Genomic DNA, 18,774 nt, shown 5'->3' on the forward strand with positions numbered 1-18,774 from the left:
TCCTCCCAGAACCCATTATTAGAGCCTTCCACAGCTCACTATGATACTTTAAATGGCTCTTTCACAGATAATATCTCTCAGATAAGAGCCAAATTGGACATCAGCATTATTGCAGAGGCTGTAAGTGAGGTGTCCATGAGTAAGATCATACTGGATCAATTTGAATCTGAGTAGTGAGGATGTGGACAAGCTCCTTGGAAGTGTGAAGAGGAGAACTCGCCCTCCCGACCCTTGCCCTTTTTATATCACCTGAGATATATCATAGATGCATCTCTTAGTTAGGGCTATTTTCCATCATGCTTAAAAGAAGCGGTGCTACGGCCCTTTATGGAAAAGCCCTCCCTAGATCCCTTGGAGATGAACAATTACAGACCGGTCTCCCATCTTCCATTTCTAACCAGCATAATTTTGAGGGCAGTTGCTCTTCATCTCCAAGCGGTCTTGGATGAAACAGATTATCTGGACCCATTTCAAACTGGCCTCAGGATGGGATACGGAGTCGAAACTGTTATGGTTGCCTTAGTAAATGATCTTTGCTTCAAGGTGGGATGTAACTTACCAAACTTTAAGGTGTATTATTATGCAACTTGTCTCAAATGGTTAGAAGAATGGTTCAAATTAGAAAACAAGAATTTATTGAATACAGAAAAAGCTAACCTGAATATTGGTATACATGCATATATGTGGTATACAAAACCAAAAGATAATGATACTTTTAACCATCATGTTATAAGAAGATCATTGCTTAAAGTATGGTATAAAATGAGACATCAATTTTGGGTGTAATTGCAAGAAGCCTATTACAATAGAACAAAGGACAAAGATACTCCATGGCTAAGATACGGAGATTTAATAAACCAAACACCAGAAGGAAAATACAATATGAAATCTATGGAAGAACTTAATGAAAGAGGAAACATGAAGGACTGGTTTTTATAGAACCAATTAAACAATCGTTTTAAGGCAGGGTTAACGATGGATAACAATGAAATAGATAAAATTATGATGGACAAAAAAGGTAAACACATATCCAAATGTTATAAACTATTCAAAGAAAGAGATCTAGAAGATGAAATTATTAAACACAGCATGGTAAGATGGGCACGTGATATAAATAAAACTATAATTATAGAGGAATGGGGAAAATCATGGAAAGGAACAAATAAATTCACTCTGTGCCAAAACTATAAAGAAAATGATATCAAAATGTTATACAGGTGGTATATAACCCCCCAGAAACCCACCAGATATACAAAACTGGCAATGCTAAGTGCTGGAAATGCAGGGAGCCCAAGGGAAGCTTCTTTCATATGAAGTGGACATGCATTAAAGCTAAAGGATTCTGGCAAAGGATTCATGGAACCATCCAAAACATACTTGATATGAATATCCCCTTTGAAACAAGTGTATTTTTACTAAACATGACACACAACATAAAGTCAGTAAAATACAATAGAATTGTTTTATATATGGTCTCATCTGCAAGGATCTTATTTGCTCAAGTTTGGAAATCTACAATTAATCCTTCTATCGAAGATTGGTTGATTAAGATATATGAAGCTAGAAATATGGATGTAGTATCTGCCTTACTAAGAGGGAAACCAAAAGAAGATTTAGAAATGGAATAGAGTTGTCTTAAAACATTTGAAGAAAAGGGTGATAACATTCTGTTAAATTAATAGTTAATGTTTGGTCGATATTTGGTAATTTAAATACTATCATGGGAATATCTCAGTGTAATAAAAAATTTTGAACATAAAAAAAGGAAGACCCACATCATTGTTGTGGGGAGCGCCACACACTGAGTTATTATAGCCACATTCTGTGCTGCTCCTGGCCTGTCTGCAGGTGAGCGATTGACAGTTCAAGGGTGGCGACACGCTCCAACGCTGCAATGGTCAAAGGAAGTGTTTAGGGTGGCTTTGCTTGTTGTTTCTTGCTCCCTTCACCCTTAAATGTAGGGACCATTCAGACTACATTTTACCCCAGTTCCCAAACCGGTTTACACTTGCGCCGATTTTAACACAACTCGATTAGGCGCTTGCACAAGAGATCCAGGACAAATCCCCCTTAGTGTGGTTTTCTGAAAGCGGACTATTGACCCTTTCTTTTTGGAAACAACTGGCTCTTCCCTGCTGCCGGCAAATATGAACTCAACCCGAGTCATGATCAGGTCAAGTTCAGGGGGTAGATTGCCCCGATTGAGGTAAAGGGTAGTAGGAACTTGTTTCCGGGGAGATTCGATATGGGGGCACCTGGATCTGCCCAGTTCTGTCCAGGGCAAATGAGGGAGTGGGAATGGGGCCTTTGTGAAGGTGGGGGGACTGGCCTTCCTGGTGCTGGGCCTCCGGGTGACCGATGCATTGGGCAAGGAGTCCCTCTCCTCATTGCCTGCAGCTTCTGTTTACGTTGGAGGCAGGGCCTCTTCTCCAGCATCACCTGGAACACGGAACCAGAACAATGGACAACAACAGATGTATGTGGCATGTGTGTTTGTGCATATACATCCGTACATCTGTGTGTGTATATATATTTATATATATATGTGTGTGTGTGTGTGTGTGTGTAGGCATCTCTATCTAAGTGCACTCAGACTTATACCTTTATGAGCCTATATATATATATATATATATATATATATATATGGAATGTTTCAAGTCTATAGATCTTGCATACAACACCCATAGATACATCTATACATACCCATAGATATCTGTTGGGACGTGTGCATGTGTACATACATGTATTTAAATATATATATATATATATATATGGAGAGAGAGAGAGAGAGAGAGTTTATATATATATATATATATATATATAGAGAGAGAGAGAGAGAGAGAGAGAGAGAGAGAGGGATGGCAATGTCTTTAAGGAAATACGCAACATCACAATTACCTCAATCCAGTGCCCAAAATAGAAGACCATCTTTAGAATATAATACTAAACAGACAGATATTCTAAAGGTGGTCTCCTATTTTGGGCACTGGATTGAGGTAATTGTGATGTTGCGTATTTCCTTAAAGACATTGCCATTTTCGTTATCCTATAGAAATATTTTCTTTGTCAGTGGTTCTTGCTTTTCTTTATTATATTTTCCCCTTATTATATCAGATTAAAACAGTCTGTAATCCTAGAGGAAATCAAAAAACTAAATCAAGAAATGCAAGATATGCGGCAAGAAATGAGGAAAATGAAGACAGATTTGAAACGTGAATTTAAAACAGAAATTAAGAGCTTGAAACAAACGGACGAAAAGGTGGCAAAAGATCTAAAAGAAACAGATACGAAAGTTGAAATTTTGGAAGTTAAAACTAAGGAACTGGAAGATAAGACATTACAACTTTCACTAGAGCAAGAAAGAGAACGCAATCAAAGAGCTATTGCAGATCTAAAGACCAGGGAACGATGTCTTAAAATTAGAGGACTCAAGGAATTACAAATCGAAGACCTTTATAAATATCTTTTACCTATTTTGGCTGATTTCACAGAAATATCGTGTTCAGAGCTTATAAAAGAAGTGGACAAAATCTTTAGAATCAACTCTAGAACAGCAAGAGAAAGAAATCTATCAAGGGATATTTCAATTTATTTTATCAGAACCAGAACTAAAGAGCTAATTTTGTAGAAAAGTTATCAGAAAAGACTAATTGTGGATAAAGAGGAGCTAATGATTTTGAAGGACATTCCCTTGAGAATTCTGAGGAGGAGAGCAGATTATAAACTTTTGACATCATCCCTTAAAAGACAGAATATTCCATACAGGTGGGAAATACCAGAGGGAGTTTCTTTTACCTACAAGAAAAAGAGGTTGAGGATCAACACACAAAGCAAAGCGAAAGATTTCCTGAGAACACTAAAGAAGAACCAATTACCAGAGGAGACAAGTAATTCTAATCAACACTTGGACCATTTAGGAGAAGAAGAAAATCAAAGTGACCAGGGGGACGAAGGAAGTGAGGAAGAGAAAGAAGAAGGAGAAACAGCTAACGAGTTATAAGATAAGTGTTTTTTTCTTCTCTCCTTCTTTCCTCCTTGCTTAGTTTTTACAAGAGAAAACAGAGATGAAATTTAAGATAATTCCTTGGAACATTAAGGGATTAAATACTTCTATTAAGAGGGAAAAAACTTTCCATCTCTTGAAAAAGGAGAACTGGGATATAATATGTCTCCAGGAATCTCATATAAAAAAATCAGAGATAAATCTATTGGAAAACAAAAGACTAGGAAAAGAATTGATTTTGGCAAATGAAAACAAAAAGAAGGGTGTGGTAATATATGTTAAATCAAATATACCATCTAGAGAGATTCTAAAGGATAATGAAGGGAACTACATTGGAGTAGAAGTAAAAGTCGAAAATCGAAAAATATTGATATTAGGTGTGTATGGACCATTGAACAAAAAAGACAACTTTTACCAAAATTTAATGAATGGCGTTCTGGACTCAAATTATAACGATATTATTATGATGGGAGATTGGAATGGGGTGCTAAACCCAACCTTGGATAGAAATTCGGGTAAAATAATTTTAAAAAATCAAGGAAAACTACCAACTGCTTTTAAGAACATGATTGATAATTTGGGCCTAATTGATGTATGGAGATATAAATATGATCGAAAAGAAGATTTTACGTTCTTTTCCCATAGACATAAATCACTTTCAAGGATAGACATGTTTTTTATCTCTAAAAATTGGGCTAAAAATATAGTTAATATGAAAACACTGGTAAAATCTATTTTGGATCATAATCTCATTGATTGATAATAAAGGAAGGGAAATTAAAACATTGGCTTTTCCAGACGATTTGGCGCTTTTCCTGGAAAACCCCTTAGTAAGTATTAAAGAAGTTCAAAGTGAATTAAAAGAATTTGAAAAAATATCAGGGTTGAAAATAAATGAAAGTAAAACAAATATGCTAATTAAAAATTTAAATAAATCTGAAGAAAACGAACTAATAAAAATATCAGGATATAAAATAACTAAAAAAGTAAGATATCTAGGAATCGATATTACAACAAATAATGCTGACCTATTTAAGAATAATTATAGTAAATTATGGAGTTAGATTAAAAGGGATTTAGAAAATTGGAAACCTTTAAAACTATCTCTGTTAGGAAGAATAGCTTGTATTAAGATGAATATTTTACCGAAAATATTATTTTTATATCAAACAATTCCAATTATATTAAAAGATAAATCAATTCATATCTGGCAGAAAGAATTAACAAAATTCATTTGGATGGGGAAGAAACCCAGGGTACGAATGAAGACGCTACAAATGCCAGAGAAAGGGGTGGATTAGACGTCCCAGATTTAAAAATTTATTATCAAGCAACATGTCTAGTTTGGGTTAAAGACTGGTGGGAATTAAAAGATAAAAAGCTTTTGAAATTGGAAGGTGAGAGCATAGCTTTTAGATGGCATGCGCACTTGTATTATAATAAAGAAAAAGTTGATAAACAATTCAATAATCATTGTATAAGGAAACCTCTCATTTGGATCTGGAAAAGAGATAGGAAAAAATAGGTGAAGAAATTACACTTGAAACTTCCCCTCAAGAAGCGTTCCTCTGGAGAGAAAAAGGACTGACAAAAATTGGCTTAGATACAAGGATTTACTAGTTAAAGAGAAAAATGATTTTAGATTTAAAACTGAAGAAGAATTAATAAATCAAAACTATAAAATACATTGGTGCCTAAGATGGCAATTAAGAGAAAGATTTAAAACGGACCAAAGAGAAAAATCAATAGCGAAGGAAGAGATGTATTTAGAGAGATTATTGAATTTAAGTAATAAAGGATTACTATCAAAACTATATAAATATCTGTTAAAAATTGATTTGGAAAAAGAAAGCATTAAAAATAACATGATAATTTGGGCCCAGAATGTTGGACATAATATTGAGTTGCAACAAGGAGAATATACTTGGAATAAAAGGTTAAAATATACACGATGCCAAAATATAAAGGAAAATTACTACAAGATGTTTTATAGGTGGTATAAGACCCCGGATAAATTGGCTAAAATATATGGTGTAAGGAATGAATGCTGGAAATGCTTAAAAGAAAAAGGAACTTTCTTCCATAGCTGGTGGTCATGCGTAAAAGTTAAAAAATATTGGCAAGAAATACATAAGATAATTTGCAATATATTGGAAATAAAAATGGAATTCAAGCCAGAAATTTACCTGTTAAATATAATAGATGACAATTTGGGGGGGGGGGGGGGGGGGAACATGGTAGAATAGTTTTTCTTTTAATCACTGCAGCAAGATTAACATTAGCCCATAAGTGGAAGGAGGAAATAATTCCAGATATAAATGATTGGATTGAAAAGATTTATGAATTGGCAGAAATGGACAAACTGACACGACTATTGAAGGACGAAAGTCTAGAAGATGTTTACAGAGACTGGGAGAACGTGTTAATATATATACAACAAGGAAGAAACGACTTACTTACAGAAGGGTTTAAAGATTAAGATCTATGAATGAATTATATAAATATTGAATGTTTACTTTAATATATCTATGTTCATATATAGTTATATGAGTATTGTAACAATTTCTATAACCTTACATAAACAAATAAATAAATAAATATTAGAGTAGATAGCCAAAGAAATTTTACAAAGTTCGGGGTTTTTTGAGAAATATCTAATATAGTTAAGATGTCGCTAACGAACTAGTTTATATTACAATTTATATAATAAGGATAACAAAGGAAATAACAAGCTTTATTCTCATGCATAGCATAGGAAGAATTGTTTTAGTCTAAATGTTTAGTTGTCTTGGTTGGATGTTAATGTTTGAGGTTAGCTTTAGATAAATGTTTTTTTCTTTATTGTTTTCGTTAACCGTTAGTGTCAAATGTGTTAGTGTTAAATGTGTTTGTTTAGTCCAATTGATAGTGTGTTTGATTTGTTTATCCCGTAATAACACAAATAGAAATGTTATATAGGATATGGAGATTCATCATTATATGTAGTTAAAATCAAACCTATTATTATGACTATGATTCTTATTATTATTTTACATGTGTTTAGTGTTGCATTGTTATGTATTAATATGTGAACTCTCAATAAAAGACTTATTAAAAAAAAAAGGACAGGTTCCTCTGCCCCATTTTTGTCAAAGGATGGAAATTCCCCTGCAATGGCTCCAGGCAAAGAGACGGCACTGTTGCCGGATGCTCTAGCTTTCCTTAAGCCACGCATCTTGTCTTTCCGCTTATGGTACGCCGCTTCTGGCTTCGTTTGAGAGGCGTTTCTGAGCGTCCAGGAGACTAGGAGTGGTTTGGATGCAGTTTAGAAGCGGTTTAGTCGTCCTTAGGCAGAAACCCATGAAGTGTTTATGTAATGACTGGGCTCCAGTCAATGGAGGTATTCTTCAGGCAGTAAAGGGAGGTTTATGCAAATGCAGAATGACATCATTTCTATGGAAGGCTCTCTTGACCAATCAGAGAGCAAGATAAAGGCTCTTCTGGAAGCTTCCGTGAGAAGGAGATATAAGGCCTGAGAGGCCAAGAGACAGTTGGGGGAATTGTGTCGGTTGGAGATCGAGAGAGAGAGTTAAAGAGAGGATCTTGGAAGTTAGTTTCAGAATTGGACGTTTAGCTTTATTTATTATTTTAATAGCTTGTAGGAATTGAATATTATATACTTACAAATATTGTACCTGCAAGATTCTTAATATCTTCTAGGACTTACATTTCAGTTATATTTTGTTATTTATAGTAAATATCTCCTTGGAGTATCTACTACTCGACGCTCCTTTTACACGTGTCTTGGATCGGTTGATGCTTGGGAAGATCAGTAAAGAAGTAGAAATAAGGGCGGGATACAAACCGCCGCTTTGCGGCGTTCCCCCGCCGGCGCCATTTACTCCGCGCGGGAGCTGCAGCAGCCAAACCGCGCGGCTCCCGCGCGGAGCAAAAAAGAAGCTCCATTTCGGAGCTTCTTTCCGCGGCGCACTGATGACGTCGCGAAGCGCCAAGGGCGCATTCGCGACGTCATTAGCGCCGCGACACGTCTGGACTCTATGCGTCCAGTACGTAAAGATGGCGGCGCCCATGTGGAAGGGGCGCCACCATCTTGTACGTATTGTATACGTACTAGGGTTAGGGGGGTGCGGAAGCACCGCCCCTTCCTAACCCTAGTACGTATACAATACGTACTATATGGCGGTTTGTATCCCACCATGGTTCCTTAACTGGTCCCAGTGTAGGTTAAGGGAAGTCCTTTTATAATTCACTGGATGGAGGCAGTGTGATTCAAGGAAGTTAAGGGTCTGCTGGGCTAAGAGCCATAATGTCTAAATGGTTAATTAACAGTTTGTAATCCACTCTGATAGCCTTTTGGCTGAAGAGAGGGATATAAAACTATTATTATTATTATTATTATTATTATTATCATTATTATTATTACAGGGCCACGGTTTGGCTGCTTGGACCACCGGAGATCATCACAGTGAGTCAGTTGGAAAAGCCCATCTCACTCCAGAAAATAAAGGTACTTGAGGAGTTTGCGCTCTACGTCTTTCTGTAATAATAGCTACAAAACTGATAATAGCATTTGGGACATTTAGTCTTTTAAAAACAAATAATATAGATTTAAATGCTGCTTTAAAACCTCTTTCCATCTGCCAGCTTTGCGCTGGTTTTGGGGGAAATGAGAAAGTGTTGGGAGGGAGGGACTCAGTGTCTCACAAAACTACATTTCCCAGAATTCCCTAGCACTGAGCCAGGGCAGTTAAAGCGGTCTCAGATTGGATTATTGCTGCAGTGTGTTTGGGACTTAGGGGACCCTTGACAAGTCACACTCTCTCAGCCTCAGAGGATGGCAATGGCAACCCCTCTCTGAAGAAACCTGGAAAGGGAACCCCATGATAAGGTTGCCTTAGGGTTGCCATATGTTGGAAACTACTTGAAGACACACATGAAAAACAGAAAAAAGTCTGCAATTATTTCTCAGGTTGTACATGGGAATGGGAGGCAGTGTGGTGCAGTGGTTTGAGTGTTGAGTTACAACTCTGGAGGCCTGGGTCCAGTGCCCCACTCCTCCATGAAACCAGCTGGGTGCCCTTGGGCAAGAAGTCACACTCTCTCAGCCTCAGGGAAGGCAATGGCAAACCTCCTCTGAACAACTCTTCCCAAGGAAACCCCAGAAGAGGCTCCCCAGAAGTCGGCAATGACTTGGATCCACTCCACAAAAAACCACAAAGCCTCAAGAAAGAGACAGTGTGGTTTAGTGGATGGAGCATTGGACTATGATCCTGGAGCCCAGTGTTCGAATGTCCTCTTGGCCACGGAAACCCACTGAGTGACCTTAGGCAAGAAGTCACACTCTCTCAGCCTCAGAAGGAGGCACTTGCAAAACCACTTCTGGACAAATCTTGCCAAGAAAAGCTTGCGAAGGGCTTCCCTTAGGGTCTCCATAAGTCAGAAACAACTTGGAGGCACACAACGACAACAAGAGGAGTAACACCACTAACAAGGCTTAATCACACCTCAAAACCCAGACAGGGATGTTTATCACACTATGCTCTTAAAGAGCTACTATTCCCGTGTGACTCCTCTAGCAGCCTCCTGTTGCATGCTGGGATTGGCAGTTTTAAGGAGCTGAACTTCTCTGCCTGAGAATTCTAAATACCCCTCCTTAAAACTGCCAATCCCAGCATGCAACAGGAGGCAGCTAGGGGAGTCACACTGGAATAGTACCTCTTTAAGAGCATAGTGTGATAAACATCAGGGAGAAAGGAAGGAAGGAAGGAAGGAAGGAAGGAAGGAAAGAAAGAAAGAAAGAAAGAAAGAAAGAAAGAAAGAAAGAAAACTTGGGAGTTGTAGTCGTCAGTTCATAGGGATTGTAGGGGCCTTACTGCAGGACAGGACCCCTCCTCTTTCTGGCCATGTGGATGCTGGGAGATCCAGTCCAGGAAATACACTTTCAATCCCATTGGCAGTTTGCCCCAAATCCTTTATAAGCCAAAAAACCCCTTTGTTAGGAAGCGAAGTCCGAATATATCAGAAGGCTCTATATCTCCCAAGGCCCCTTCTGTCCAGGACCCTTCCACTCTTCCCCTCAGTGTCTCTCTCTCCCCTGAAGTCTTCAAACTGACAACTGCCAAGTGCTGACGCAGAGGCGGCCATTTTGTGTTCCGGCTGCCATTTTATGTTCTGGCAGCCATTTTGTGTTCTAGTGGCCATTTTGTTTTCCAGCAGCCATCTTGTGTTCTGGTGGCCTTTTCCTCTTCCGGTGGCCATTTTGTGCTGCTTGTGACTGTGGGGAATAATGTTCCGGAACCTTCTCTGAGGCCTCAGTTGAACAGAAGCTTCTCTTTCTCTCCTGAGGCTCCAGAGAGAGAAGGAGGCCAGGCTCCTTGGGCCAAAAGGAAGGAAGAGTGTCCCTTTGTGTGTCTTTTGTGTCTCTTTTCTGAGAGGGTTTTCTTATTACACAGCTCTGCTCCTTCTGAGGAACATGGGTTTTAAAAGGGATCAGAAATGGGGGGATAGTTGTAATACAAGTCTTATTCTTCTTCTTCACAAACATTGGGCTTTGGCTTCTAAGAGGAGGCTTGTCCCCCAAAAAGGCCAAAAGTAGCTCCTTTGGGAGGTTTTAAAAGTCTCCCCAGTTTTTTTATTAAGAGATTTTCAGGGAAGAAGGAAGGAGGCAGACCAGACCATTTCATATTATTACCAAATAAACATAGAAACAAACAAGAACAACAAAAATAAGGATTAGACAGATAAGCAGACTGGTTATTTATTTTAAAGGAAAACCATTATTAAGAAGGTAAAAACAAGACTTGGGTGCTTCTGCCCTTTTACAGCCGACTCAGGCTGTATCTGCACTGCAGAAATAATCCAGTTCGAAACCGCTTTAACTCTCCTGGCTCCATCCCGTGGAATCCTGGGATTTGTAGGTTTTTTTGGCATGAGAGCTCTCTGGCAGAGAAGGCTAAGTGTCCAAAGGTAAAATCCCAGGATTCCCTAGCACTGAGTGGTTAAAGCAGTGCAAAGTGCCTTATTTCTATAGTGCGGATGCAGCCTTCTTGGGAAACGGGCTGATGCTGGGGAAAAGCACTGGGGACCTCTGGAAGTTTCAGCAGATTATTTGTTTATTTGTTTGTTTGTTTGTTTGTTTATTATGCACTCATTTCATATCTATTTATGGTGACATAACCAGGGCCCTCTCCAATTCCCCATCCCCTAATCCCCCTCCACTCTTAGAAGGCATGGAGTATCTGTTGTGTAGGGGAGCTGCAGTGAATCTATGCTAGGTCTAGGAAGCATTGTTTGGTGCAGAGGGAGGAAGGGGATGCCCACCTCTGCATCGGCACAAAGGAGGCATATATAGGGTTGCCATAAGTCAGTACCTCCAAACCGGGACAAATGTAGGACAAATGTAGGACAACATTTTCAAATGTAGGACACATTTTTAAAAAATGGAGGACGTGCCAAAAAATTGAGGGTTTTTCAAAAATCTTAATATAAATGCATGTTTTTTAGGCATGATCAAAATGGAGGACATTTTGGCATCATTCCTAGACAGATGGCAGAAATGGACTTGCCCTCGGGTTCCACTGTACTTCTCAGAAGTGTGTACTTGGGCAAGGGACTGTGGTTTTACTTCACTGCGCATGAGTTTGTAAAAATCTCAGCAACTTACATTGGCCGTGCCTCAGAGGCTTGTTGATATCAATATCACCACCACCATCATCATCATCACTATAATTGTCCAAGAAAGGCAGACTTGTTAGCATTCAAAGCGCCATAAATACACAGAAAATGCACTTGCATATATTTAATAATAAAAAATAATGGGGAAAAAAACAAGGCAGGGGTGTATATATTTAATAATAAAAATTAATGTAATAAAATAAAAAACAAGCAATAATAAAAATTAATAAAATAAAATAAAAAACAACAATAAAAATTAATAAAATAAAATAAAAACAAGCAATAATAAAAATAAATGAAATAAAATAAACAAAAAAAGTATTTTATATTTTTAAAAATTAATTTAAGAAAACCCCAAGGCAGACCTGAAATGGCCACTGACTCACCTTTCCACCTCCTCCTCCTCCTCCTCTTCATCCTCCTCCTCCTCGGTGCAAGGGCTCCTTGGGAAGCCCCGCGCGAGGGAACGCATGTGAAGGATGTGCGTGCGCTGCTGCTGGCCCATGCTGCGGCCGGGGTGGCGCGCGCAAGGGAAGAGGAGCCCGTCCCCTTTGGCCAGCTGGCCAATGGCCGGCTGGCCCAAGGGGACGAGCTCCTCTGTCCTAGCCCCGCGCGTGCGCGGGAAAGCCCTGTTGCAGGTGGCGTGGTGGCAGCGGCGGCAGCGGCAGCGCTGGCGAGGAGGAGGAAGGCGGCGCTGCCCAGAAGCAGGAGGGCGACGCTGCCCAAGAAGAGGAGGAGGAGGTGGGTTAGCGGCCGTGGCAACGGCCGCATGAGCGGGGCTGGCCCGGAGGCGGGACAAAGGCCGGGGTTGGGGGGGAACTGGACCGGGGCAGGCAGCGGGGGGGGGGGGCAAAAGCAGAATTGTCCCGGGGGCCACCAGGATATGGCATCCCTAGGCATATGTCATCTGTGTGTGTCACCAGCAGGATGCTATTCTCTGTGTTTTCGAGTGCTTCAGGGTTTCTTGCCAAGCCAATCCTAACCCTGGTCCCTTTTCTCAGGAACTCCATCTCGGCCTCCTTGTACACGGCTTTGGGGCCTCTCTTGTTGGAAGTGACCAAGTGCAGGGCCACCAGGACCTCTGCCCACCTGATAGCCGACACAGAGGCTAAGCGGAGGGAGTTGGGCTCCAACAGAAAGAGGATGCCGAGGTACAACAGCTCTTTGGTGAGTCACTATGCTATTAGCTTCATCTGTGTCATTGCTGGGCCAATTTACGAAAAGAAGCAAATCAAATACTGTCTGAGTTTGGCAGAGACAGTCCTGGTTAATCCTCTGTAACCCACTTCTTCATGGGCTTTTAAAAATGTCCCGGTTGCTCTCTCCTCCTCCCACTTTCCCCCTTCTCAGCTCACTTCAGTTCCTGAGTGCAATTGAGTTTGCAGCCCATCAACTCAAAAGTGGGGAGAGAAGAGGAAAGAAGGAGGCAGGATGTGGCCCTTCCCAGGAGGCTGAAACCAAAGCAAACTGCTGTGCCTTCCTAGCTTGTGTGATCTTCCTCATAAACACCTTTGGCCATCTTCACTGCATTCTGGGTTGCTTGTCCACATGTGTCTTACTTTTCCAATCTGTGAAATGGTGGAGGATATGGAAGAACATCTTTGGATATAAATATGGGGTGGGCCCAGTGGGCTTCAAGCCCAGAGTGTTCCCCAGAACTGTTATTAAAATGATGTTTGCCTCTGAAATGTTGCAAGAAATGTCTAAAGGCACCATAATTCTTTGGTGGCTAAATGTACTGCATGTGTTGGGATTGTCAGTATCCTAATCCATCTTCAATATCCCAGCTATGGCCTAAATTATATTGTGTATTATATTGAAAAGATTCAAGACAAACTGGATCTCAACAGCAGTAGCTTTTTTCTTGCTGACAGCATTTAAAGTTTATTCCCTGGAATGAATTCTAAAGTGATCAAATAATATTTGGATGCACCATGTGCTTTCCTCCCCTTTTGCTTAGTCACTCTGTGGATGAGGGCTATTTTCTGTTGCAGGTGACCTTTGCTGATGTGGCAATATATTTCACTGAGGACGAATGGAAATTGTTGACAAAGAAGCAGCGACTTATGTACAATTATGTGATGATGGAGAATTACAAGAATGTGGCTTCTGTGGGTAAGGAAGCTGAATTCATTGCCTTTCCTATGAAGACTGAGGTCCCTTTCATACTACATAATCATGGCACTATGATTCCACTTTAGAATCATAGAATCATAGAGCTGGAATAGAACACAAGGACCATCTGGTTCAACCGCTTGCCATGCAGGAATACACACTGAAAGCATCCCCACCAGATACCACCCAGCCTTTGATTAAATACCTTCAAAGACCTTAAAAACCCTTCAAAGAAGGAGTGCTTTAGAAATTAATAATAATAATAATAATAATAATAATAACCATAATGAGACGCACCATGCTCTGACGGAGTACATTCCACTGCTGAATAGCTCTTGCTGTCAGGAAGTTCCTCCTAATGTTTAGGTGGAACCTCTTTTCCTGTGCCTTGCTTCCATTGTTCTGTCCTTTTGAATTTTGGTGACCAGAACTGGACACAATATTCCAGGTGGGCTCTGACCAAAGCAGAGTAGAGTGACACTATTACTTCTCTTGTTCTAGACACTATACTTCTATTGATGCAGCCAAAAATTGCATTGGCCTTTTTAGCTGCCGCATCACACTGTTGACTCAGGTTCAACTTGTGGTCTACTTGGACTCCAAAATCCATTTCACACGTAGTTTCATTCAGCCAGGTGTCACCCATCCTATATCTGTCCATTTCATTTTTCCGCCCTCAGTGCAGTACCTTACATTTCTCTGTGTTGAAATTCAATTTTTTAGCATTGGCCTAGGTTTCTAATATATTAAGGTCATTCTGAAGTTTGATCCAGTCCTCAGGGGTATTAGCTACTCCTCCTAATTTGGTGTCATTTGCAAATTTGATAAGTATACCCTCAATTCTGTCATCCAAAAATGTTGAACAGCACTGGGTCCAGGACAGAACCCTATGGGACCTCACTGGTCAATTCTCTCCAAGATGAAATGGAGCCATTATTGAGCACCCTTTGGTTTCAGCCAGTCAACCAATTACAGATCCATGTAACTGAGTGTTCAAAAAGGTTTAAATCACTTTAGAAAGTTTCCTGTGGGAGAAAATGATCTGAAACCAAATTGAATGCAATGGGTCCTTGGTGCAAATATCTCAGACAAATTTCATTAGCGCATAGAATCTCGGGTCCTTCTTGGCTCCGAATTTCGATTGTGTTCAAAAGCCAGTTTACTCTACAATCTGAGTGTGACACTCCCAGATGCAGCTCAGCAATAACATAGCAGAGTACGGAAGGAAATAGCCAGATATATAGATATTGGCAATGCACTGACTACTTTTCACACTTAAAAATATGTCACAAATACAGTTGATTTCATCGCAATCATTGAAGGTTCTTTATCCTGAGTTGCAAAATAATACAAATATTTGCAAGCTCTCATCTCTGACTTCCATCATCTTCACCATCCATTGTACACACAACTCCAATCCAATCCACACAAATCCGCATGTGAGCTGCATACTGTATTGGTTGTGAGTCATCTCCTGGTGCCAAGCAGCATGAAGTGACCTCTGCAGTTAGCTTCCATCATGACTTGGGCTCTCACTCAGCACTCTATGGCAGTCTCACAGGATATTATGCCACCTGTCAATCAAAGTATTTTTGCACATGTTTAATGGAATATTTTTTTCAACAGTCCTTTGTCTGAATATCTCCTTCTAGTGATTCCCTTAAGGTAGACCCCCTCCAATCTCTTCTTTGTCAACTCCTATAAGTAAATATACAATCGTTCCATGGATTTAGGGCCATAAGCGGCAGGGTCATGCTTCGGTTACTCACAGAAACTTTCTTAATTTTATCTCTAATAAGGAGGGATTAATGAGGGCTAAATCATGGGGTAACACCCTCCTCTCTTAACTCTGATGTTCAGTCTCATCTGTCATTTTCTTTCTTTACAGAAGAACACTTGAGTCATGAAAAAGTCCACACAGGAGAGAAGCCATACAAATGCCAGCATTGTGGGAAATGTTTTTCTCGGAAGTCACACCTAGTGAGACATCAGAGAGTCCACACAGGGGAGAAGCCAAACAAATGCCAGGATTGTGGGAAATGTTTTTCTTGGAAGGCAAACCTAGTGACACATCAGAGAGTCCACACAGGAGAGAAGCCATTCAAATGCCAGCATTGTGGGAAATCTTTTTCTTCAAAGTCAGACGTAGTGATACATCAGAGAGTCTACACAGGAGAGAAGCCATACAAATGCCAGCATTGTGGGAAAGCTTTTTCATTGAAATCAAACCTAGTGAGACATCAGAGAGTTCACACAGGAGAGAAGCCATACAAATGCCAGCATTGTGAGAAATGTTTTTCGTCAAAGTCATACCTAGTGATACATCAGAGATCTCACACAGGAGCAAAGCCCTACAAATGCCAGCATTGTGGGAAATGTTTTTCTTTGAAGGTACACTTAGTGAGACATCAGAGAGTCCACACTGGAGAGAAGCCATACAAATGTCAGCATTGTGGGAAGTGTTTTTCTTCTAAGTCAAACATAGTGACACATCAGAGAATCCACACAGGAGAGAAGCCATACAAATGCCAGCATTGTGGGAAATGTTTTTCTTTGAAGGTACACTTAGTGAAACATCAGAGAATCCACACAGGAGAGAAGCCATACAAATGCCAGCATTGTGTGAAATGTTTTTCTTCAAAGGCGCACCTAGAGACACATCAGAGAGTCCACACAGGAGAGAAGCCATACAAATGCCAGCATTGTGGGAAATGTTTTTCTTTGAAGTCAGACCTAGTGAGACATCAGAGAGTCCACACAGGAGAGAAGCCATACAAATGCCAGCATTGTGTGAAATGTTTTTCTTCAAAGGCGCACCTAGAGACACATCAGAGAGTCCACACAGGAGAGAAGCCATACAAATGCCAGCATTGTGGGAAATGTTTTTCTTTGAAGTCAGACCTAGTGAAACATCAGAGAATCCACACAGGAGAGAAGCCATACAAATGCCAGCATTGTGGGAAATGTTTTTCTTCAAAGTCAAACATAGTGACACATCAGAGAATCCACACAGGAGAGAAGCCATACAAATGCCAGCATTGTGGGAAATGTTTTTCTGACAAGTCAGCCCACGTGAAACATGAGAGAGGCCACACAAGAGAGAAGCTACAGAAATCCCAGTATTGAACTAACATTATATTTGTCAAGAAGGAATACAAAGCATATATTTTTAATCCTGTGGTAATAAGAAAAAGACCTTATGGTTTTGTTTATTAGCTTTGTCTGTCCATATGTCTGTTTATGTTTTAAAGTCATATTTTGTTAAGTTTAGGTTTTAATTGGTAATAGTATAGGTAATTGCTTTGGGTTGTATATTTGTCGTGGATTGTGGTATAGGTTAGGAAGATGAGGGGTGGGATTTGTTGCATCTGGATAGAATAGTTATGGGGATGGTATCTTTTGCAAAGTGTGAGATGTAGTCTGAAGAAATTTTGCGGTATCAACAGAAAGGGCTAGTTTGTGGGAATGGCAAAGGGGGCCTTGTTACCTGTGGGGCATAGACTGTGGGAATTGGGGGTGAGGCTAGGTTTGGAAGAGGGTGATGTTGAACGTTTGGGGTTTTAGTGTATTGTTTGAATTGGAGTGGGCAGTTCTGGCTTAAACACTGGGTTTCTGTGTGTTCTCAATAAAGTTCTTTGCTATTTCAACACACTGGACTCTTTGATGCACAGAAGTTCTGAATTTTCCCAAAACTGACCCTTTCTTCTATCCTCGAGTCCTCAGCTGCATTCCCAGCCATAAGAACAGAAGGGGCACACACACACATATGTGCACAGAAACACACAAACATACAGGATACACAGAGAGAGCTATATTTCAAAACTAGAGCCTTCCTTTACTGGCTTTCCCTCCTGAGTCCAGCTCTGCACCTTGGCCTCCTTAAAGGAAGAAAAGAGGGAAGGAAGGAAGGGGAGGCTGCTGAGCTCCCGGCACATAGCTTCCTTTCCTGTAAAGGCCGCCAGCGGAATAAGCAGCATCATCTAGGCTCTGGCAATTCCTGCGCATGCTGAAGAGGGCCCTTTGGGGGCATCTGTGAAAGCACAGTCTCAGCCCCTGAAGCCATGACTGCCCTCACAGGGAGGGAGGGAGGGAAGTGGGGAGAGCCCTTGTCCTTTCCATTATACAAGCTATACAAATGCCAGCATTGTGGGGAATGTTTTTCTTGGAAGTTAAGCCTAGTTACACATCAGGGAGTCCACACAGGAGAAAAGCCACACAAATGCCAGCATTGTGGGAAATGTTTTTCTTTGAGGTCAAATCTAGTGAGACATCAGAGAGGCCACACAGTAAAGAAGCCAAACAAATCCCAGAAGTGAATTAACATTATTTTTGTCAAGAATGAATACAGAAAATATATTTTCAATCCAGCAGTGAAAAGGCCCTTATGCTTATGTTTGTAAGGGTTGTCTATCCATATGTCTGTGGTTTGTCTGTGGCTAAGTCTGTTTATGTTTAAAGTTATATTTTGTTAAGTTTAGGTTTTCATTGCTGTTAGTATAGATCATAGTTTATAAATTTGACTGGAGTTTGTAGTATAGGTTAGCGAAATAGAGGGGTGGGATTTGTTGCAGCTGGCTCAAATAGTTATGGGAATGTTAGTTTTTGCAATGGGTGAGATGTTGGCTGAAGAAAATTGGGGGCCGATATTAACAGAAAGGGGGTTAGTTTCTGGGGGTGGCAAAGGGGGCCTTGTTACCTGTGGAGCATAGATTGTAGGAATTGGAGATGGGGGCTAGGTTGGGAAGAGGGTGGTGTTTTAGGTTTTGGGGTTTTAATGTATAGTTTGGCTTGGAGTGGGCAGTTCTGGCTTAAACACTGAATTCCTTCTATGTGTTCTCAATAAAGTTCTTTGCTATTTCAACACACTGGACTCTTTGATGCACAGAAGTTCTGCATTTGCACAAAATTGACACGTTCTTCTTTCCTCAGCCCTCAGCTCCATTCCCAGCCATAAGAACTGAGGCAAACACACACGCACTGAG

At 40.4% G+C, this 18,774-nt stretch overlaps 1 protein-coding gene across 1 annotated transcript; it reads left to right on the forward strand.

Moving 5' to 3' along the window:
- Positions 1–12,804: 12,804 nt before the first annotated feature.
- Positions 12,805–16,918, forward strand: LOC149290542 (uncharacterized). The gene is made up of 3 exons (XM_089489371.1): positions 12,805–12,844; positions 13,672–13,792; positions 15,681–16,918. The coding sequence occupies exons 1-3, from the start codon at positions 12,821–12,823 to the stop codon at positions 16,916–16,918; spliced, it is 1,383 nt and encodes a 460-aa protein (XP_089345497.1). The 5' UTR covers positions 12,805–12,820.
- The last annotated feature ends 1,856 nt before the right edge of the window (positions 16,919–18,774 follow it).

This window comes from Sceloporus occidentalis, unplaced genomic scaffold, assembly GCF_023333645.1.
Source record: "Sceloporus occidentalis isolate IW3139 unplaced genomic scaffold, rSceOcc1.0.p SCAF_39, whole genome shotgun sequence".
In the NCBI taxonomy this organism is placed as follows: Eukaryota; Metazoa; Chordata; class Lepidosauria; order Squamata; family Phrynosomatidae; genus Sceloporus; species Sceloporus occidentalis.

Coding starts and splice junctions, on each gene's coding strand:
- LOC149290542 (XM_089489371.1), top strand. CDS start 12,821: ATGCCGAGGTACAACAGCTCTTTG. Junction 12,845..13,671: donor CGAGGTACAACAGCTCTTTG/GTGAGTCACTAT, acceptor TTTCTGTTGCAG/GTGACCTTTGCTGATGTGGC. Junction 13,793..15,680: donor CAAGAATGTGGCTTCTGTGG/GTAAGGAAGCTG, acceptor CTTTCTTTACAG/AAGAACACTTGAGTCATGAA.